Genomic DNA, 23,501 nt, shown 5'->3' with positions numbered 1-23,501 from the left:
TTGAAAATAAATTTAAGACAGTAATAACAAATACAAGCTCTATAGATCAAAATTCAATAAAAACAGGAATAAGTTCAGAGAGCACAAACATAAGACCTAGATCTAAATAGAGAATAATGAAATCCTAAATTATAAGTAGTCAAAAAACAAATCATAGAAATAATAATTGTGTAAAAGAAGATTATAATGATGCAATAATACAGCAAAATTTCTGGGATACAACTTAAATAGTCCACAAGGGAAAAATTATATCCCTTAAAATATATTAACAAAAAAATAAAAAGGACATGATTAATAAATTGAATATACAAGATAAAAATTTTAAAGTCTACAAACAAATCCAAAGTAAGCACAAAAGAGGAGCTATTAAATATTAGAGGGGAAACAGATAAACTGGAAACCAACCCCCCCCCCCCAAAGAAACAAACATAGAAATAAACCTAGGGGCCGCTAGGTGGCACTGTGGATAGAGCACTGGCCCTGGAGTCAGGAGTACCTGAGTTCAAATCCGGCCTCTGACACTTAACACTTACTAGCCGTGTGACCCTGGGCAAGTCACTTAACCCCAATTGCCTCACTAAAAAAAATAATAATAATAATAAAGAAAGAAATAAACCTAAAAGCTAGTTCTTTGAAGTAACTTAGGAAGCAAGCAATGCTTAGTATAAACAACTACTGTGCTAAGTATTTTACAAATATCTCATTTAATCCTCACAACAACCATAGGAAGTAGGTGCTATTATTATCCTCATTTTACAGTTGAAGAAACTGAGGCAAACAGAGATTCAATGACTTGTACAGTGTCACACAGGTAGTAAATATCTGAGACCAGATGAACTCAGTAAATATCTGAGACCAGATGAACTCCTGACTCCAAATATCAAGCTTTATTTGCTGAAAATTAATAAACAAAATTGATATATCTTTAGCCAACCTTATTTTTAAAAAAGGACAGAAAAACAAATCGCAACAAAACTGGAAAAAATCAAAATAATTGGCAGGATCTAATATGTAGTTACATGCTAATAAAACTGAGAACACACACACAAAATACAATGATACCTCCAAAAATGTAAAATATCCAAACCAACAGAACACCAAATGGAAACTTTTAAAAATCCTGTCTTAGAGAAATAAAATTCTCTGTAAAGGGAGGGTCTATAAGTAGAAAAGGGGGAACTTTTTGGTCCTGATGGATTCACAAGAAAGAATTCTATGCAACTTTTAAATGCAAGTAGTATAAATATTATACAAATTGTTCTCAAAAATTGAGAAACAATGCACTGTACCAGAATATAATTTTTAAAAGCATGTCTCCCATGGGGCGGCTAGATGGTGCAGTGGATAGAGCACCGGCCCTGGAGTCAGGAGGACCTGAGTTCAAATCCGGCCTCAGACACTTAACACTTACTAGCTGTGTGACCCTGAGCAAGTCACTTAACTCCAATTGCCTTACTAAAAAAAAAAAGAAAAAGAAAAAAAAAGCATGTCTCCCTAAGAAGATACCAACATCCTACTCCTTTATAGAGTTAGGAGGTGTATGGGTACTGGAACAATGCATATATTTTTAGATTTCTTCAAAATATTCAGGTTTTTTTTTCTTTTTCCTCTTTTTCTTTAAAATATTTCATTTAAGGGCTAGTTCAATGGAAGGAAAAGAGGGAGAAAAACTAGGAGAGATTTTGATGGTGTAAAAGAAACAAAAGACATCAATAAAAAATTAATTTTAAAAGAACAAAGAGGAAGGGAGAGATGGGACAGTCAGCCTCTTTTATATGCACATTAAATTTCAGCTCATCAACCCATGATTCATCAGTTCTTTCCATTCTTCAGTCAATTAGAGAACTCTTCATCATCACTTACTCACTTGTCTAGAAGTAGACTCATCCTACCCTTCCATGTGGTCACTTGGGACTGGAACACACAAGGCATATCTATGCAGGCTCCATAGAATTGATTACCATACACCAGTCACCCTTTCCCTTTGCATTTTTTTTCTTTTTTTTTTTAATTAGGCAATTGGTGTTAAGTGACTTGCCCAGGATCATACAGCTAGTAAGTGTTAAGTGTCTGAGGCCAGATTTGAACTCAGGTACTCCTGACTCCAGGACTGGTGCTCTATCCACTGTGCCACCTAGCTGCCCCTCCCTTTGCATTTTAACTGCCAAACCCTCTGGCATTTTCTCAAACTACATCCTTCTTGACCTTTCTGCTGCATTTGTCTGTGTCCTAGGAATTCTTCCCATATCTCTTTTTCTTCTCTCACTTGGTGATCTTCCCCATTCCCATGGGTTAAATGATCTTTTTCCATACAAGTTATTCCCAGATGTACATATCCAACCTTAATCTTTCTCTTAAGTTTCAGTCCTACATGATGAACTGCCATTCTAAGATCTTGACCTAATTGTACTACAGACATCTCATACTCAATCATTATCTTTCCTTCACCCCCCCCCCAATGAATCCCTCTTCTAAACTTCTGTTTACTGTCAAGGGCAGCAACATCCTTATGGCCACTTAAACTTGCAGCCTTAGTGTCATCTTTGTCTTCTCATTCTGGTGCCAAACCTTGTCATTTATATCTTTAATATGTCTCTTGTTTCTAACTCCACTATATCTATCATGGGTTGTATGTGGTTTTCAGGGAGGACTAGTACCTCTCTTGTGGGGGCTTGCCAAGCCCTTTCCAGGGCTGCTTACCCACCTTTGGTATTCATCTTTCACCCAACTCTCACCCATGGCTCCAAGAAGCTGTAGCATGTACAGTGCTATGTCCCACTAAAACCATCTTGGCAGACAGGCTAAATCAGGGCAAGAGAAGAAGATGTTTACTCCAAGCATGTGAAGACTTCCCCCAGGGGAATGGATAAATGAGAAGTTTGTTCCAACAGCCATGAAGATTGCAGAAGCAGGCACTGTGGAGTGCTTGGAGCTTGGTCAGACATCAAAGATGCCACGGTCATCCAGTGCATCCCAAGTTATTAGCAGCCATCCTGACCTTTGTCTTGCCACTGAACTTCAGAGACTTTGGAAGAAAAAGTGAGGCTGATGACTTTGTCCAGTTCTGCATCACTGAAACTCAATTCACTCAAGTCAAGACATCACCCTGTGATGTCCTTGGTCCTCTTTGATATGAAGAATGAACAACAACATCTATTATATGCATCCTCTTCTGTCTGCTGAGACAACCATCACCTATTGCCGGTTCCGATTACCTCTTGCCTGGACTATATCAATAGCCTTCTTCTTGATCTCCCTTCCTGAAGTCTTTCCCTATTCTAATCCATCCCACACACAACTGAAACAATTATCCTAAAGTGATGGTCTGACCATGTCACCCTTCTATTTCACAGACTCCAATGTCCTTCTATTACTACTAAGATAAAATATTAACTCATTTTGATGTTTAAAGCTTTCCATATGTCAGCCTATCAAATATTTGGAGACAGCTATTGAGTCCTAAGTCTTTTCCATGTTACAAATCATTAGGGTTTTTTTTTTCCAAAAGAGACTTATGGGGCAGCTAGTTGGTTCAGTGGGTAGAGCATTGGTTTTGGAGTCAGGAGAGCCTGGGTTCAAATCCAGCCTCAGACACTTATTAGCTGTGTGGCCCTGGGAAAGTCATTTAAGCCTGATTGCCTCCAGAGAGAGAGAGAGAGAGAGACTGAGACTGACTTATGGTATGATATTCGGGTCCTTAAATATTCTAGTTTCCTTTCTCTGGACACTTTCCAGTTTAACAACTTTTTCCTAAATATAGTATCTAGAACTAAATGTATACATAGTCTGCCCAGGATAGAGTATAACTGAGTTATCATTTTCTTAGTTTTAGACACAATGCTTCTCAATGTAACCCAAGATTTCATTAACTTTCTTGCCTTCTAAATCACTATTGACATACATTGAGCTTATAGTCCTCTCTTTGAAGTCCTCTTTGAAGTCCTCTTATGTATTATTCCTTTCCATAGCCTCTTCGGTCCATCCATAAGAGCCTACTTGCTGCTTCTCACATATGATACTCCATCTCCCATCTCTATATCTTTACATTGGTTGTCCCCCATGCATGCTCTCTCTCTTCAACTTCCTTTTGAAAATCTTGAACTAATTGTTCTCTAGCCATCTCAAACTCAAGCAGAGCAAAATTCATTATCTTTCCCTCCCACCATCCTTATAGCTCCTAAGGCTCCATTCAAGACTAATATTGATTTCTGATTCTACCAGTGCAACATTCAGGGTGACCATCTTACTCTTTACTGTTTTAACAGCCCACTTATTTTTTCTAATCATACATATCCATGGTTGTATTTTATGCAATTTATTCCAAGTTTACTTACATCTCTATTCTTTGTTGAATTCAATTCAATTCAGAGGAAGTGTCTACATATTAAATTTGCAGATTACACCAAACAAGGAAGAATAGCTATGGCATTGGATGACAAAGTCAGTAATCTTGAAAGGCTAATACATTGGGCCAAATCTAAAGTGAAATTGAAAAGGAATCAATATAAATTTTTATACATAGGTTAAAATAAAACAGTTTAACAATACTAGATGAAGGAAGCACTGCTAGAGACCAGTTCCTCTGGAAAAGATCTGAGTGTTTCAGTGGTTTACAAGCTCAATCTATGCCAATAGTTATTTAGAAGCCAAGAAAGCAAATGCAATCTTGGGCTACATTGAGAAGCATCGTGTCTAAAACTAAGAAAGTGATAATCCTGTTATATTCTGCCCTGGGCAGACTATGTCTATATTTAGTTCTAGATACTATATTTAGGAAATAAATTGTTAAACTGGAAAGTGTCCAGAGAAAAGAAACTAGAATATTTAAGGGCCTGAATATAATACCTTATAAGGATCTTTTGAAGGAAAAAAAACTGTTAATTTTTAATATGGAAAACACTTAGGATATGATAGCTGTCTCCAAATATTTGAAAGGCTGACACATGACAGAAAGGAGGGGTTAAACTTGTTCTTCTAGGACCCAAAGGACAGAACTAGGAAAAAGGCATGAAAGTTACAAAGAAGCAAATTTAGATTATATATATATATATATATATATATATATATATATATATATATATATATATATATATATAAATTTCCTAACAATTAGACCTATCCTCATCTGAAAAGTGATGCCAAAGGGAAATAAAAGTTGCCTGCTAGTTAGAATTTTTGTAACAAATATTGAATGGTTGCTTATAGAGTGTGCTATAAAATATTTTTTATTCAATTATAGTTTGTCCTAGATGACCTCTTTGGGCCTTTCTAACTTTGTTATTCTGTAAAATGAATTGAATTGAATTGAAATATGCATAATGCATCTTTCCATTGCCTTTTAAGACACCTGAAAATTTGATTGTCCTAAGATTTCTGTGTCCATTATTTTTTGCCAAGTGCCGTGCTTTTCCTCATAGATATTTCAGAAGAAGAGTTAATAAGTCAAATACTACTAAACACATATAACATGATGTGACCTATTCTAAACCCTGGAATTATAACAATAAAAGTTATATAATCTTTCTTTTCAAGCATTTTACAATCTATTTGGAAAACTTGGCACAGATATATAAAAAGATAAATAATAACCAAATCATATGCTAAGTATCAAATGAATGGTACAATGGTTAACACTATAAAAATCAGATTCTATAATTTTGTAGTTATATTACATGGTTCCAGCATTCAATTTATTTGATTTAGGCATTTTGTTGATTTTTTAAACATTATATCATAAAGTAAATTGCACATTTCTACCATTTAAATATTTTATTTTCTCTTTATCTTCAAAATAAGGTAAATGTTTATTAAACTTCCTCATCAAAAATTTTATGAATTTCTTCTCTCTCTTACTCTCAATATCTTTTTTTCCATTTGCTTCTTTGCAATTTTTCTTCTCTCTTTCACCCTTACAGTATGTCTATTCCTTTTTCCTTTTCTCTTTCTATCCGCAGAATTTGCATGTTTTTCTAATAATTGGCAGCAAAGGTACAATTTTTTTGGCCTTTTAAGTGATGAATAGTTGGCAGCAGATCAAAGGCAAGCCCTGTGGTTTTTGTGGCTGCCACAAACGGGCGTTGTACTTGGCAACCATCCCAGCTGCCTGGTGATAGGCATGTCAAGAGGATGCCAAGCATAAAGGTCAGCAGCAAAGTGTCTGGACACGTTCTTCAGCTAAGCTAATCTGGTTTCCTTTTGTATATGTGTGTTTGTGTTTTTCAGGCCAATAGCAGGTTGAAGCAGATTGAGAAGGAATATAGTCAGAAGTTTGCCAAATCCTCACAGGTAAGCAAATTTTAATAAACAAAAATTCCACAGTAGTGACTCTGCTTTTGACATTTAAACCAGAAAACTTCCCTTCTGTGTTTCATGGCCCAGTGTCATTGTTCCCTTATTTTTACTGGGGGTGCAAATTATCAAAATAAGAGTTTATTTTAAATGTCATGAAAAAATTCCTGAAAATTAAACATGACAGTCATCTTATTAAATAATCCCTCATATCTTCAGGTATCTTGTGAAACCGGCCAGTGCACTTCAGCCGCCAAGGCTGTAGCATATTTCATAAGGGAGGTTACATACAACTCCATCCATGGCCTCAGACTCTTTGGATGATATCATCTTGTACGTTTCTGAACTTTGGTACATTTTGTTGAACTATATGGCTACTTCTCAGTAAAATTTGCAATGTAAAACAAATCTCAGATGCATCAGTAGCTCTCTTGCTAACTCAGGAGGCAATGTGGTATAGTGGAAAAATCATTGGCTTTAATTTCAGAAGAACAAGGTTCAGATCCTTTCTCTGACAGTTATTACCTGTGACCTTAAACAAGTCACTTAAACTCTCTGAACCTCAATTTCCTCATAAAGATTAGGGAATGACATTTGAGGGCCCTTCCCACTCTATATCAGTAATTCTTTTAGAGAAGGGAAAATATGACTGTTACTTGACATTAAATCATTATTTATATTTATCCAGATAATTATTTACTACTTATTTATTCATTTTAAGGTGAGTTAATGATAAAGATTGCAAAGGAAAATGTAGGAATCTTGTCTCCTGGGCCACTAGATAAGTTTGTGTTTTATAGTAGCTTGAACTTGATATACTGTATATAGGACCAATTATATGTGCATATTTTAAAAAGAGACAGTGAAGTATAAGGCATAATAGCTAGAATGTAGACCTGGAGTCAAGAAAGAAATGTGTACAAATTCTACTTCTGACATTAGCTGTGTCTATAAACAAGTCCCGAGCCTTGGGCACCTCTCTAATACTTATCTACTATGGGGTTGCCGTCTGTAATGGTGGAAAGGGTTTTCACACCAATTAAATCACAGATGCTTGGTCTGGTGACATATTTCTTAAGATGGTGCATAGATAATGAAGATCATTTTCCCCAGCCAAAATAAATTTAGTAAACAAAAAACAGTTGCAATAGCCTGGCTTTCAGGAAACATGAACAGAAACCTTTGTTTTCTTTAGATCTGGATACTAGAAGATAGTAGCAATTGACAACAATATTTGAATGTATGTTTGTATGTATGTGTATATATGTATATATGTATGTGTATATATGTGCATGTGTATATATATATATATATATATATGGAGAGAGAGAGAGATGAAAAGCTTGGGATTTGTTTATCCTTTTAAAAAGAAAAAAGAGAATGGTATAATTAAGGTTTTCAAAGTAATCAGCCCAGCTCATTTCTCTAAAAAATGAAATTCTATGAGGGGTAATATGGAATTTCTTAAAGTCCACAGTTTTATCTTTTAAATGGATATTTTATGATAACCATTGCAATTTGGGAAATGATATGCTCTTAAAATGATCTCAACAGTTTTATTTCTTGTATTTGTATAAATTAGTGCTCATAACTTGATTGCCAGTGTTCAAATATTTTCCCGAAAATATTTTTTGGGGAAATTACATCTTTTATGAACAAGGAAAAAGAAAAATTCACAGCAGTTTTTTAAAGATAGTATTTCCAAAAATTTAAGTTTAGAAACACAGCACATGGCAAATTTCTACTGGGCACATGATAGCCATTTCCCTCTTACTCTTTTTTGAAGAATTTTTTTACTTTTCATCTGATTTTAGTGTTGTTTATGTCTAATCTGAAATATTCTGCTGAATATCTATCTCAAAAATGCTTAAGCAGGGGCAGCTAGGTGGCGCAGTGGATAAAGCACCAGCCCTGGATTCAGAAGGGCCTGAGTTCAAATTTGGCTTCAGATACTTGATACTTACTTGCTGTGTGACCCAGGGCAAGTCACTTAACCCTCATTGCCCCTCCCAAAACAAAAATTCTTAAGCTCTTTATTCTTCAGATTTATCTCATTTTAATTGGTAAAATGGGTTCCCAGGTATGCTAAACCTAACTAAGAGAAATGGATACCTGCCCTGCACACTTTAGTTTATTCACAAGTACCATCCAGTACAATCTGTCTCTTTTTATCTCTTCTAAATGTTTCAGATTAAGCCTTTAACTGTGCTGCCATTTGAAATGTGCAATTGGGTGAGTTAAGGTTGGAATTTTAACCTTTTTTTCTAGATTATTTTACTTTTGAGGGCTTAAATTAGACCACTATCATTTATACAGTGCCATAATTGCTTAACAGTATAATAAGCCATTGCAACTGTCATGTGGTTATACTGAGACTGTGTTACTCCAAGGTAATTCTCCCTGACTTCTCAGTTTTAAAGTCATGTACCAAGTTGACATTCCAAAACATTTCTTTCTCTGAACAATCAGTTGTTCTTTTTGTTTGAAATGGCAAATTAAAGCTGTCTTTTATTTTGAGAATCATAGTATAAGACGGATACTTTATACAGTTCTCTACAAAGATCATAGTAAACTTCACTAAAAAGATTTAACAGATTTCCCCCGATTTCTTTTGATTACTTTCATTAACCTCTTGTTCTGTTATGAACAAAAGGACCACATTCCTTAGCTACATATTATAGATCTGTAACCAATAGTATTATTTATAAAATATATAAAATATTTAATTGGTCATTAGCCCATTTCAAAAGCTTTAAGTAGGGGGCAGCTAGATGGCGCAGTGGATAGAGCACCAGCCCTGGATTCAGGAGTACCTGAGTTCAAATCCGGCCTCAGAAACTTAACACTTATTAGCTGTGTGACCCTGGGCAAGTCACTTAACCCCAATTGCCTCACCAAAAAAAAAAAAAAAAAGCTTTAAGTAAACATTAATTTATTTTAAAGTGTGTTGGGGTTTTTTGCAAAGCTGCTATATTCCATACATACATATAGTATTTGACAAAGAATGTGTAATTTAGTTTTCTGCATGAAAGAAAGTCTACTTTTTCTCAGAATATCCTGGACTGTAATGTTAGTTCATTTCTCCAAATCTGAAGTTTATTAACTCCTGATTTCCTCTTGCCATAAACCTTCTGAAATAAGAGATACCTCCAGTTTCATGCCCTCTTAATCATTTGAGAAGCACAGTTGTCTTTGTATTTTTAATCTCAAGTCAAAAAATAATTTAAAGCTTGTTTTTATAAGAACTGATTTTGTTGATTTACAGTCTTCTGAAGTACTTCAAAAAATCGGTAATTTCACTTTGTAAGTACTTTGTGTGCTCAAATGGATAGCAAATCCTCCATGCATTTGTAGAACATTTCATTGCTATAGCCAAATAAATTCATTGCCTGGTGGCCAACCTCTCCAACCTGATGACTTCCTCTCCAAGGCTCATCAGATAAATATTCTTTTCAAGGTCTGTACATGAAGGCTTTCCAAGTTAGTAGGGCCTGTCAAAGGTTGTGTTCTACCAGCATAACTTCATATAACAACAATGGTGATAACTATAACAACATCCTCAAAGCCCAAATCATTTTCCATATCCTAAAGGGTAGGGCAGCAACATAGGAATAAAATGTCATCCAGGGTAATATATAGCAGGCATGCCTGGTAACCACTGTAGAAGGTCTGGAAACCCAGGCCAATTTGCCTTTGTCAATATTCCTCTTTGAGTTAGTACCTCCGCTATTGTGATAAAACATTTCAAGTAAATAAGGCAGCATAGGATTGTAGGCTGATCCCATATGAAACCATTGTGATGATCAGTTTGATGCAGAGAACAGTATAATGGGTGGTACTATTTCATGTTACGGTAAGAAGGCAAAACATGAACAAATCAGATAAACCAATACCCCAGCTGCTGGAAACACTTTGGTTCAAATAAAACTAAAGCAGGAAGAAATAGACTGCACATGAATTGGACTTAAGAGATAAATATTTTCATGTTCCAATACTGTATCATAATGAAATTGGAAATAAATCCCATCAGTTATCGACAAAGATTTCCCATTCCTGTTAATGAAGGCCACACATTATTTAGCTTTAGTTACATTATATATTGCTAGCCATTACATGGCAATCATACAAAATAACTTCAATCCTAAAACCAGATGGATGAAAAAAGACGTTAAATTGAGGAGCTACTTAAAACTGAAGATCACAAACTTGAAGACTCTGAGGTGATTGAAAATCTTCATTTAATGCAAATTCCATAAATTATGGCTAATGACAAATGACAAAATTTCAAATGATTTTTAAAAGGATATGGGCATAAGACATTTTGTGTATCTTGATAGCTATGTCAAGAGAAAGAATTAGGAGAAGAACTCAGACAGAAAGATAAAGTAAAAATGCTTTTTTTTTTTCACAAAGGCACTCTCTCAGTTTCACCTATAGTACTTATCACTGTCTGAAGTCATTCCACAGTACTATCAACCTCTGGTCATTTGGGTAGTGAATGCAGCTTACACCTAGGCAACCAACAGACCCTCCTTATCTGTAATAACTGCCAAATAACTTCCAGGAGACCTACATGACTATCTAGATCACAAGCCAAAGGAAAGTCTGCATAAAAGAGACTACCTTAGTTTGGCAGTTTGGAAACTAGATCCAAGGCTCCATAAAATCCCCTGACATATGGTTCTGTTTCACTGAGCATTAGTAGGACTTTCCTCTCCTGCTAGAAACACAAACTTATCTCCATTCATTAAAAGTTTCTTTTGCTATCACATTGTTGTTCTTGTTGTCTTCATATTTCTGTAATTCTAACCTAGGCCTTCCATGGACTAAAACAATATTAAGGAACAAGAAAATAACTTATTCCAAAGTAGAGTAATTTTTTAAAAACTAATATAACTATCATGAATAAATAAATTTTCCTACATTATATGACAGAAAATGTAAAATCATCTCAAGGGTCTGCATAGAGCAGTATATGGGGCAGTCATTGCTATGGTAAGAATTATAGAAGAAAAGATGGCACTATCAACAAACACCCACCCTTAAAGACAGAAGCCAATTACCACCATGGCAGAAACAAATTGAGAAAGCTATTAGTGATCCATGGAAAAGAGTTGAAAGGTTACATCAATGTGTACTTAGTATCTGTAGTGGAAAACTTGAACACCGTATTGCCTTTATCATTAGATAAGAAAAAACAAACAAACTTGGAAGTGAATGCAGGGGGCAGCTAGGTGGCACAGTGGATAAAGCACCAGCCCTGGAGTCAGGAGGACCTGAATTCAAATCCGGCCTCAGACACTTAACACTAGCTGTGTGACCCTGGGCAAGTCACTTAATCTCAATTGCCTCCCCCCAAAATAAAATAAAATAAAATAAATATTTCATTAAGGAAGTGAATGCAGAAAACATCAGCATATCAGAAATTCAAGATTCACTTAATTAGCAGTTAGTTAAGATGATATAAGGAGTCAAACAGTATAAAGATCAAAAATAAAAAATTTAACATCAACCAAAAATTTCATTCAATGTCCCTTCCCAAGAGCCCTCTAGGATTCCCTAGCAGAGACATAAAGTGGATTTCTGGGCTTGTGGCAGGGACTCATCTTCAGGTCTAGACCCTCCTCCCCTATTGAAGAGCCTCTACCTACAAACTCCATCTTCTGCCTGTCTCCATAGAAGAAGTTTGATAATATTGCCTTCTGACTAGAGTTTAGTTTAGGTCCCCCCAAGATAATAAAGACATTGATCAAAAGTCCTCACAAAAAGCAGTAGACTCAGATATAACCCAGCTGGATGAGAAAAGAAGAACTAATGGAAGAATTGGGGTAGGGGAACCAGCTTTGAGTTATACTTGGCCTGAAGGAAAAAAGGCACCAAAACTTAGCTGAGGCCAGTCCTGTTTCTCCCTTCCCATCACCACCCCTACCTCAAGAGGATACACAAGGAAAGAACCCAGGCAAATAATCTTTCCGTCATTGCTGAGTCATTTTCCAGTTGTGACAGATTCTGTGACCCCATTTGACAGATATTGGAAGGGTTTACCATTTCCTTCTCCAGCTCATTTTATAGATGAGGAAACTCAGGCAAAAGAGGGTTAAGTGACTTGGCCAGGGTCATATAGCCAATAAGGGTCCAAGGTGGGATTTGAATCCAGGAAGATTAGTCTTCCTGACTCCAGGCCCAGCATTTTATCCACTGCATCACTTAGTTACCCCAAACAATCTTATATCCACTAATTTAGTGGGAAGCTTAGCTTTTCAGCCCAATCTCAAGTGTGTATCCATCAGCAAAGGAGGAGTCAATATGAGTGATAAAAGAATAGTTTTTAAAAGACTGAAACACAAAAGATTTTAAATGGAAAAATATTGATAAAGGTCTAGAGTACAAACAAATAAATTAGAGTGGATCCTAAAATGAGAAGGAAGGATGAATACCCAATCTTCTAAGATATTGCAAAGCTCTCTCAATAAATTTTGCAAGACAAAGACAAGAAAGCATGGAACAAAAATAAACTCCAGAATAGTTCAAATGAGGAGTCAATAAATCAGGGGCAAGACAGGATACCTAAAGAAGTCTGAAATAAAATAAAAATAGATTTGGTTATATATATATAATTGCAGGCTGCATAAATTTAATACCTACTGAATACATAGCAAGCATGATCTGGTTGATAGAATTTTAGATGAGGAGTTCTCTACATTTCATAGACAGACAACAAATCCCTGTACTACAAATGCAAATCTCAAAATATGCCTGACAATTCAAACAATAAATTCTTCTGGAACCTGGTCATGATCACAGAACTCTCACAGTTCAATAAGTATACTGGATCCAGAAAAACTTAAGAACAACATTTTTAGAGGCCGCCATCCCAAATCCTCATAATATCCAAACCGCATGTATTGAAAAACTTTCCAGGAGACCAAGTAGATGTAAGAAAGATCATGTTTTCAATGAGCTAAGAGAAAAATGTGCTTGCATACTAATGCTTTTATTCATCCATGAAAATCAGCTACTTTATTTACCTGTGCAAGAGTCTATAGAGTGGTAAATATAAAAGAATAACAGGGTTAATATTTTTTCTGGGACTGTTTATATATAAACATCAAAAAGATGAGAGGAATGAAACAATATTAAGAGCACTGTTATGAGTCATATTTCACCAAGCTCTCCCACATAAACTGTATCTCTAAGAATCAAATTGAATGTTCTCAAAATGACAGTTTGGCTAGCAGTTTGGACAGTTTTCACTATGCTTTTATGAATAGTCAGTTTAGAACGAAAGGCTTTTAAGAGTGATGGTCTGAAAGAAGCTAGATACATTTGTCCTATACTGTCTGATGTGCCATCACATCAGATAAGAAAGAGGTTTGAACAATCTTCTTTTTAAAAGTTTATTTATTTTATTTTATAAGTATTTTATTATTTTCCAGTTACATATAAGGATAGTTTTCAACATTTGTTTTTACAGGATTTTTAGTTCCAAATTTTTTTCTCCCACACATCCTTCCCTCCCTCCTCCCCAAGACGGAAAGCAGTCTGATATAGATTGTATATATACAATCACATTAAACATATTTCTACATTAGTCATCTTGTGAAAGAAGATTCAGAATGGGGGAAGCTAGGTGGTGGAAGTAGATAAAGCACTGGCCCTGGATTCAGTAGGACCTGAATTCAAATCTGGGCCTCAAACACTTGACACTAGCTGTGTGACCCTGGGCAAGTCACTTAACCCTCATTGCCCTGCAAATAATAATAATAATAATAATAATAATAATAATAAAAGAATCAGAGCACAAGAGAAAAACCTCAAAAAAGAAGGGGAAAAAACAGTCCAACACTGCATTCATAATTTACAGTTCTTTTTTCTGGATGTTGAGAACATTTTCTATCGTGAGTTCTTTGAAACTGTTTTGGATGATTGCACTGCTGAGAAGAGCCACATATATCCATATTGTTTATCACACAATGTTGCTGTTACTGTGTACAGTGTTCTCGTAGTTCTGCTCCTCTCAGTCAGCATAAGTTCATGTAAGTCCTTCCAGGTTTCTCTGAACTCCTCCTGCTCATCATTTCTTACAGTACAGTAGTATTCTATTACATTCATATACCACAACTTGTTTAGTCATTCCCCTATTGAGTCATTCCCTCAATTTCCAATTCTTAGCCACCACAATGAGAGCTACTATAAATATTTTTGTACATGTGGGTCCTTTTCCCTTTCCTATGGTCTCCTTGGGATACAGACCTAGTTGAGCAATCTTCTTGAAAGAAATTTTTTTGGGGGGGGCAGGGCAATGAGGGTTAAGTGACTTGCCCAGGGTCACACAGCTAGTATGTGTCAAGTGTCTGAATCCGGATTTGAACTCAGGTCCTCCTGAATCCAAGGCCGGTGCTTTACCACTGCACCATCTAGCTGCCCCCTTGAAAGAAATATTTTAACCTTTATTTTGCAAGGAAGTTGAGGATAATTCTTGAGAAGACTTTTCTTGGTACCCTTAAGTAAACTGTATGGTGGAACTGCATTTCCAGAAAAGTCCTCTGCACTTAATATGATGAAAAGTGACTCTGGCTATGATCTTTCTCAGTTCAAATATTATAGTTATTCATGTCTCTGTGTTATTATTGATTATGTTGTTAATAAATTATATAATTTTTAAATTTAATATTGAGAATATTATGGGTTTTGAGATGAGCATAAATAGGAGAAACTTCTTACATGCAAATGGATTTCTCTGGTTTATTAAATATTATCTTGGGGCATCTAGGTGGCTCAGAGGATAGAGCATTGGCCCTGGATTCTGGAGGACCTGAGTTCAAATCTGGCCTCAGACACTTGACACTTACTAGCTGTGTGACCCTGTTTTGCCCCCCCCCCCAAAACAAAATCTCATAAACTGAAATGAGGGTTCTAAGCTAAATGATTAATTAGTGAAAGAAGGTTGCAATTATACTAAACATACTCCTGTGTTACTTTACAAGTTGGGATTATGAAAATAAATATGATGACAAGTAGCAGACTGAGAGTGGTGACTGACAAGTGAGGTTAGTTGATTCTTATAATCTCTCTGTGTAGTGTTGGGGACTACATCTAGGATTTTTTTTTCAATTCCACATAGGAACATTCTCATAGAATTATACTGCAAAGTGCTTGAAAGTACTGCTGAAGATTAATAACATTAACCTGCCAATTTTTCTTTATTTGGGCATGTTAATTACAAAAGATTATTACTACATTGTTTGTTACTAAATATTGTTGGTTTGCTAAATATAAATTATCAGTATTTTGAAGCTGAATATATCCAGATTTAATATGAATGTTTTTGGGGGCAGCTAGGTGGTGCAGTGAGTGCATAGAGCACCAGCCTTGGATTCAAGAGGACCTGAGTTCAAATCCGGCCTCGGACACTTGACACCTGCTAGCTGTGTGACCCTGGGCAAGTCACTGAACTCTCATTTGTCTGGGGAAAAAATATGAATGTTTTTTAACTGAAATTTTGTAGGGGTTACCTGATTTTAGGAGTAAACCTTGGAAATAAAAACAAGGACATGATAAGAATATTGAAAAGAAAAATCAAAGAATCATTTACTATAATGCAATTTAAAGTAAGGTCAGAACTCAGGACTGGGAAGTCCACTCAATTAATATTCTGTGTATAAGCCAATCTATTGGATCACAAAAAATATATGAGATAACACTGACTATAGAACATCACACCTGGGAACTAATTTATACAATCTCTTCTGAGGAAGAGATGGTCATGAGAGTAGAGGCCTTTACGAGAGAAGGGGGCCTGCTAGTAAGGAGACTGAAGAGACTTCTTATATTAGAGACAATTCATCTCTGAGAAGGGACTTCAATACCAAAAAAACCCCACATAACTGTGGGTAAAGCAAAGGCTAAATCCCCTGAGTTGAACAGAAAATTTCCACCTATGGGGAAAAGGTGGTGTAAGCACATCTTGGCAACAAAGGATTCTCAACAAGGAGACCCATTTCTACCCCCTCATGTTTTTTTCTACTTTTTTTGGGGGGGGGCAATGAGGGTTAAGTGACTTGCCCAGGGCCACACAGCTTCTAAATGTCAAGTGTCTGAGGTCGGATTTGAACTCAGGTCCTCCTGAATCCAAGGCAGATGCTTTATCTACAGTGCCACCTAGCTTCCCCAAGGAGACCCAGTTCTGATTAATTCTAGAGAATCCTTTCAGGCATGTACTAAAGAAGCATACCAAAAGAGTCAGCCTGATAACACTGATTCAAATAAAAAGTTTACCAGAATCTATGGAAAGAAGGAAAATAGACTTAATTGTTTTATTTATGAAGATGAAAGACTAAGAAAATGATGGTTTCATCACTCAGATACAAGAGAAGCACTAGCCTAGTTCAAGCCAAGTCACAGAAGTATCTTTTATTACAATTATGGCCTAGATTCAAATGCAAGTAATGAATGTATTTGAAAGAAGAATGTAGATGGGATGTGCAAGATGATGAATTTCAGTGAAATTAAGATAGGACTAGGACTAGAACTGGGAAATGATTCAGTAGGAGACAGAGGTGGTCCTGGATCCTGAAACCAGTAAGAATCATCTTATCATTAGTAAGCTCACAGCTATTTGATACAAAACAACCACCATCAAGATGCAGTCATAGAAGCAGAGATATTTTCTGTTTCTGTAAACTATAAGGACATAAATATGGCAAGTACATTGAAGAAGAATTTTCATTTGGTTCAGAAGCAGCTGCTGTCCAAGAAGCCTGTATCAAGATTCAAATAATGGGTTGAGTTCAAGTGGGTTACCAAAATTGAAGAAAGAAAAAAGTTTGCTGAAAGATGTTGGTGTTTAGAGAAGATCAGATTAATTTTGAAACAGAAATTGAACAGAGATTTGATCATCAAATAGAAAAATCTTAATGTGATCAATGTCAGCGGAAAAAGAAATTGGAAAGAGAGATGAAGGCCTTTCTTTTAAAGAAATGAAACAAAAGATACAAAAGAACTATTAGAAGGTACTCAAAAAGAAACTGCCACATTGAAGCAACAACTCAAGAATGTTAAAGCCCAGACCATTAGTCAGCCAAGAGAACTGCTGAGAACAGTGTTGCTTAGAGGAAAGCAATGCTACATACAGAAAATCAATAGCTTTTCTAAGACCTGAGAAAGATTCTAGTGCAGACCAAAAGGTAAGCTGAACCCAGAGGCAAGGCAGCTCTTGCCTAGCACTTCAGCTTGAAGGTCCTGAAGGTAAAGAAATAAGCCATAGAATTTTAAAATACTAATTGTAGTGAGCTTATAATATCAATCTACTTAGATAAGAAAGATCAAGAAATCAAATGAAAATTAAAACTATCCAACCTATAAATAGATTAGATAACGATATTTCAGGAGAAACAGTTACTGCTTTAATTATGTGTGTATTTCATTGTTGAGCTATATATAACATTATTTTGTACTTTTTTATTCGTTATTTCTCCTACTTGTGATTATCACTACTGCTAGTATTAGCTTTTTTGTCCTTATTTTTTAAAAGTCTAGTGTGGCTTTGCATTATGATATTTGTGTGCATGTATATGTATATGTATAGTACATAAACATGTAAATTTGATATAACCATCAAATGATTTTCAGGGAATCTTAAACATGGGGGCATTGGAAAGAAATATAATACTGGTTTCACGGGGTATTACGTATAGCAGTAGATATATGCAACAACTGTATCAATAATCTCTCCCCACAGAAATTCTTTGTAAAAAGAGACTATGGATGTTGTATCTTTAAGAGCCAATTATCATGTTGTTGGAATGGTAGTTTGGCCAATAGTTTGGAGAGTTTTAATTGTGATTCCATGAGGAGTCAATGTGGAGGGAGTCTACTAGGAATGATGACTCAAGAAAAGCTGAAGATACCATTTTTCTGTTGTGTCTAAGCAAATATGGGGAAAGGCAGAAAGAAAGAGGCTTGAGAGATTTTCTCAAGAAAAAAAAGAGAAATGTTAACCTTTGTGGTGAAAACAAGATGAAGAGAATTCTTGAAAAGAAACTTTGCTTGGTACCCTTGAAGAAACTAAATAGTGGAATTGTTTTCAGAAGTAAGGAGTAATCATCTACTGTGATTGTTCTCACAGTCCAAATATTCTAGTTATTTATGTTTTATTATGTTGACAAATTGTATTGCTAGTAACTGATAAATGAGATCTCATAAATTGAAATGGGAGCTCCAAGCTAACTGATTAATTCAGGAGGTTGCAGTTTTATAAATAAGAAAATATTTCCTGTGTTACCTCAGAACTTGAGATGATGAAAATAAATACAGTGCAGAGACAAATAGAAGGCAGAGGGTTGAATCAGTGAGAGACAAGAGTAAGAATAGTATACCCCATAATGTTGCTTCTCTTTTGGGTCATGATACCAGAGTTGGTCATGTGATCAACAGGATGAAGGTCCAAATACTTTCTCCAATCCTCATAGCTTTTCAAACCTTTGCAAAATAAAAATTATATGCATGACATAAAGCAATTTCAGCTATCTCCAAGCTCTAAGCTGCCAAGAACCCTAACATGGTAAGAATCCAATGGACTAAAAGCAGAGGTTAACCCTCAATAATCTCACTGAACAACAACACCCCCCACATACATACACATGCACCAACACATTCAAGCAAAGTCAAATAAGCCAGTCCACAAACTTGCAACAAAATTGTCTGCCCTTTACCCCTTCCTGTCTGTGTACAAAGAAAGAACCTTTCTTAGTCTAGAACTCACATTGTGAAAGAATTGAGGAACAGAGAGAACTGGGGCAGGATGCTAGCATGTGTGTATAGCCACCAGTCCTAAAGCAAAAGGGACTGACATCCAGCTGAATCCATTTCAGCTGTCCCTGAAGAAGTCACTTGGCACAGAGACTGAGGCTGATGAAACATGAATTGCCCAACAAGTTAGACAGCTTTGAGTTCTAACCCCTAGGGGAAATTGCTATCAAAGGGAAAGAAGCCAAGAAAGTAAGCCATAGCTGAATATGAGAGGAAAATACTGAAATTTCCAAAGACATCAGGAGGAAGAAAATTTATTGTAAAAGCTTGAGAACAAGCAGATAAGCCAACAGGGAAAAGAAGGGAAGACAGGCTTCTAGATCATATAAATGAGTACATGTATCCATTACCTGATAAGACTGAATACCCTGTGGATTTTCAAGAGAACATGGAACCACAACAGGGTTTTCCTGAATGGTTTAAGAAAAAAAATTAAGAAAAAAAAAACCATTAAGAATTGTTAAAGTAGAATGTATGGCCTGCATTGTAGAAATGATTGGCAGTCAATAGACATTAACAGTAATAAGGAAGTTAGGAAGAGGGGAGGATTTGGGGAGAAAGGTAATGGATTCAATTTTGGACATGTTGGGTTTAATACACACACAACACACACACACACACATATGTCATCCATTTCAATTTCAAGATATCCAATAGGAAGTTGGAGATGTCAGACCCAAGGTCAGCAGAGAGATTGAGACTGATTGAATAAATTTGAGAATCATCAACTTAAAGATGATAATTGAATCCATGGCCACTGATGAGATCACTAAATGAAATAGAATTGAAGGAGAAAAGAAGATGGCCAAGAGCAGAGCTCATGGGGACACCCTGGATTAGTGAGTGTGACATGGATGAAGACATAGCAAAGGAGACTGAGGAGTAATCAGACTGATAGGAGAACCAGGAGAGCATAGTGTCATAAAAAACCTAGAGAGAAGAGCATATCAAGGAGAAGAGAGTGATCAACTGGCAGCCAAGAAGTCAAGAAGAATGAGGATTGAAAAAGGGTCATTGGATTTTACAATTAAAAGATCATCTGATGACTTTGGTGTAGTTTCAAGTGAAATATGAGGTTGAAAGCCACACTGTACAGGGTTAAAAGAGTAAGAAGAAAGAAAGTGTAGACATGTGGTAGCTAGCCTTCTCAATTTTAGCTACAAAAAGGAGGAGTAATATAAGATGATAGCTACCAGAGATGGAGGGATCAAGTGAGGTTTTTTTGTTGTTATTGTTTTTGCTCTTTTAGGAAGTGAGAAAATTCTATCAATTTCATATAGGGCAGTTAGCATTTGGTTAGATGAAATGTCAGTCATATTGCTTTATAAAACAAATTAGCCAGCTGTGGAATTAATAAAGAGAGAATTATTTCTGACAATCTAGAAAAGAGTAAGCTATGAAAGAAGAATCCACCTCTGGAGAGGGAATTTTTCTTTTTCCCCTTGTGCAACAGAGTGGGTAGAGAAAGGAAGTTCTCCTATTCCCACCCGTCCCATCAGCAATGCCATTCTACAGAAGTATCACCCAGTAGGAGATACTATCCAGCAAAATCAGATCTAGAGATCCCAGTTGTGAAGTCAAATTGAAAGTCGGTAGAAACAGGCCCAGGGAGCTCTCCATGGTCACCTGAATAAGGAGAGCAACATGAGAATACCCTGAGTTTTTTGTTTTTGTTTTTATTTTTGCAGGGCAATGAGGGTTAAGTGACTTGCCCAGGGTCACACAACTAGTAAGTGTCAAGTGTCTGAGGCCAGATTTGAACTCAGGTCCTCCCAAATCCAGGACTGGTGCTTTATCCACTGTGCCATCCACTATCCCCAACACCCTAAGTTTTTACTGTGCCATTTAATAAAATAATTTTGCTTTGAGCCACTTTATCCTCTGTTAAAGGTAAATAAGAGAAAAAGCACATGAGTCTATAGTGTTTGGAATATAGACTCACAGAATACCATGGACTGTGGGTAGTCGGTCTCTCAGCCACCATATGAGGGAGAAGTGGGAAAGAGAGGGTCTTGGAGCACTAACTACTCTTCTCTCAGATGAAAATAACCGTGAGGGAATTTGTTTATATAAACTGTCCAGTTGACCAATAAGCATTTATTAAGCATTTACTATATATAATATATTCCTGGCATGTGTGTGTGACTAAATGCAAAGTAAACCTTTTTAAATGGTCATTTGGGGGATCAGGAAGTATTTTATATAGAAAAAGCTTGAGCACAGTTTTGAGAGAAACAATATTCTAAGAATGGGTGGACAGTCATTTAAAAATCTGAAATATTTAAGATTTTTGATATCACAAATGTCCTTTATTTTGATTAGTAAACATTATGGGACATTATAATAAAGTCTTCCAAAATAGTTTTCATAAGTTTTGTGCCATTCACAGTTTTATTGTATAAAATGTCATTCATGCTAGTATAACATGCTAATTGAAATACTGAGTTGTGTAATTGTTTGCTAAGTCCAATCCTTTATCCACCATAAGTACATGTAGAAATCAGTGCCTTTTTAATGCAGAATTAGGACTTATAACCTGCTGTTCTCATTGCAGATCATAGCTGAACTTCAGACAACGATTTCCTCTCTGAAGGAAGAGAGCAGCCGCCAGCACCTGACAGCTGAGAGGCGGCTCCAGGAAGTGATAAAGAAGTTTGAAGAGGAAAAGAAGCAGCTGATTAGAGATAACGACAGAACAATCAAGGTAACAAAGAGACTTCTATCACCAGTGGTTCTTGCTGCTTTCATTCAGTTTAAAGAAGTATTAAAATCTTTTGGGGCAGCTAGGTGGGCAGCTGATAAAGCACCGGCCCTGGATTCAGGAGGACCAGAGTTCAAATCCAGCCTCAGAAACTTGACACTTACTAGCTGTGTGATCCTGGGCAAGTCACTTAACCCTCATTGCCCTGCAAAAAAAAAAAATCTTTGCAGCAGGCAGATCAGTGCAGGTATCAGTCTTATTCACACAACTCTGAGTGATCCCATTCACTGGATTTTACTTCCTTGGAAAATATTATGTATCCACTTTGCTGAAATGTTGTTAGAAATAAATACCACCGTATACAAAGTCATGCAACCATTTCATTCTGCCAGTGGTCCATTTTTTCCAGGGTTCCTCTGAAAGTAATGGCCCTGTCCACTGTTTTTTATCAAATACCATATTTTCATGGAAACAATGATGGTAATCAGGTATGCCACAAGTAACATAAAGGGACATATCTTATACCAAACAGAAGTGGTCCTTGTGTTTTAGAGAAAGGAAATTGTGAATAGTAAGATGTCCTTCAACACTAACCTCATATTTTCTTAGTTTAGTTCTTTTAGCTAGTATTAGTTGTTCACCTGTGTATGATCATTTCAATGAAAATGATATTTCAAAAATTATTCAAAATATATCATAAATAGGTTTACATTCAACTATAATCATATGGATCCCTACATTGCTACTTATGTGTAGGGCAAGAGATTCTCAAACGTTTTTTGTGTGTCATGGATCCCTTTGACAATATGGTAAAACCTATGGAAACCTTCTCAGATTAATGTTTTGAAATACAGAAAATGAAATACATAGATAATACAAAAGAAATGAATTTATTTAAATTCAGTATATATATATACATATATATATATACATATCTATATATTTTGGGGGGTGAAGCAATTGGGGTTAAGTGACTTGCCTAGGGTCACACAGCTAATAAGTGTTAAGTGTCTGAGGCTGGATTTGAGTCAAAAATTTAAAAAACAAAACATACAAGGTTTAGAGAGTTTTCCAAAACCCTTGCTAACTATGAATCCCTGGCTTCTGTTTGTAACTAATATAGCATGTCTTTAGAAATGGTCATTCATGAAACTGATTACAAAAATAGTCCCTAATACATAAGATCTCACCCATCCTAGTTCAGATAGTTCTGTTCATTAGTCCAGTATTATTTAAGTATCTGTAGAGTGTTTACACTGGAAAACTACTTAATTGAAAAGAAATAACGTGTAAGACAGACTCAGTCTTTAAGGAGCTTGCAGGTTTCTTGGGGAGACTGATATGAAATAACTAAAGAGAAGTATGAGTACTCATTAAAATTGTATCTTATAGACAGTGCCTTAGGCATCCACAGTGGGGAAAGATTCCTCTCCCTATGTACACTACAGAATTTAATTTCCTTAATGTTAGGACTTTTAACTTTTCGAAGAAGTAGTATTTTCATAAGAGAGCCACAAATTAAAACAACTCTGTCATTTTACTTCCTATCTGTCATATCCTTGTTCCTTTGCTTCTTTCTTCTTCCTCAGGGCACTTTGAATTAAGTACTCTAGTTTACAAGCATTCTCCAGATGTCTTTAACCCACCATAACATTATTAGATATGCTTTATGATCTCTGATAGTGAAACAAACCTGATTCTT

General features: G+C 35.9%; 1 protein-coding gene across 1 annotated transcript in view; it reads left to right on the top strand.

Moving 5' to 3' along the window:
• Window positions 1-23,501, top strand: part of CEP112 (centrosomal protein 112) — a 479,659-nt gene that overhangs the window by 319,994 nt on the left and 136,164 nt on the right. The window contains exons 22-23 of the mRNA XM_044003044.1: window positions 6,223-6,285; window positions 21,653-21,802. Coding sequence (XP_043858979.1) covers window positions 6,223-6,285; window positions 21,653-21,802 — 213 coding nt within the window. The remainder of the gene's footprint in view (window positions 1-6,222; window positions 6,286-21,652; window positions 21,803-23,501) is intronic.

Source organism: Dromiciops gliroides, chromosome 4, assembly GCF_019393635.1.
Source record: "Dromiciops gliroides isolate mDroGli1 chromosome 4, mDroGli1.pri, whole genome shotgun sequence".
NCBI classification, from domain to species: Eukaryota; Metazoa; Chordata; class Mammalia; order Microbiotheria; family Microbiotheriidae; genus Dromiciops; species Dromiciops gliroides.
This window is presented reverse-complemented; position numbering and strand designations above follow the sequence as displayed.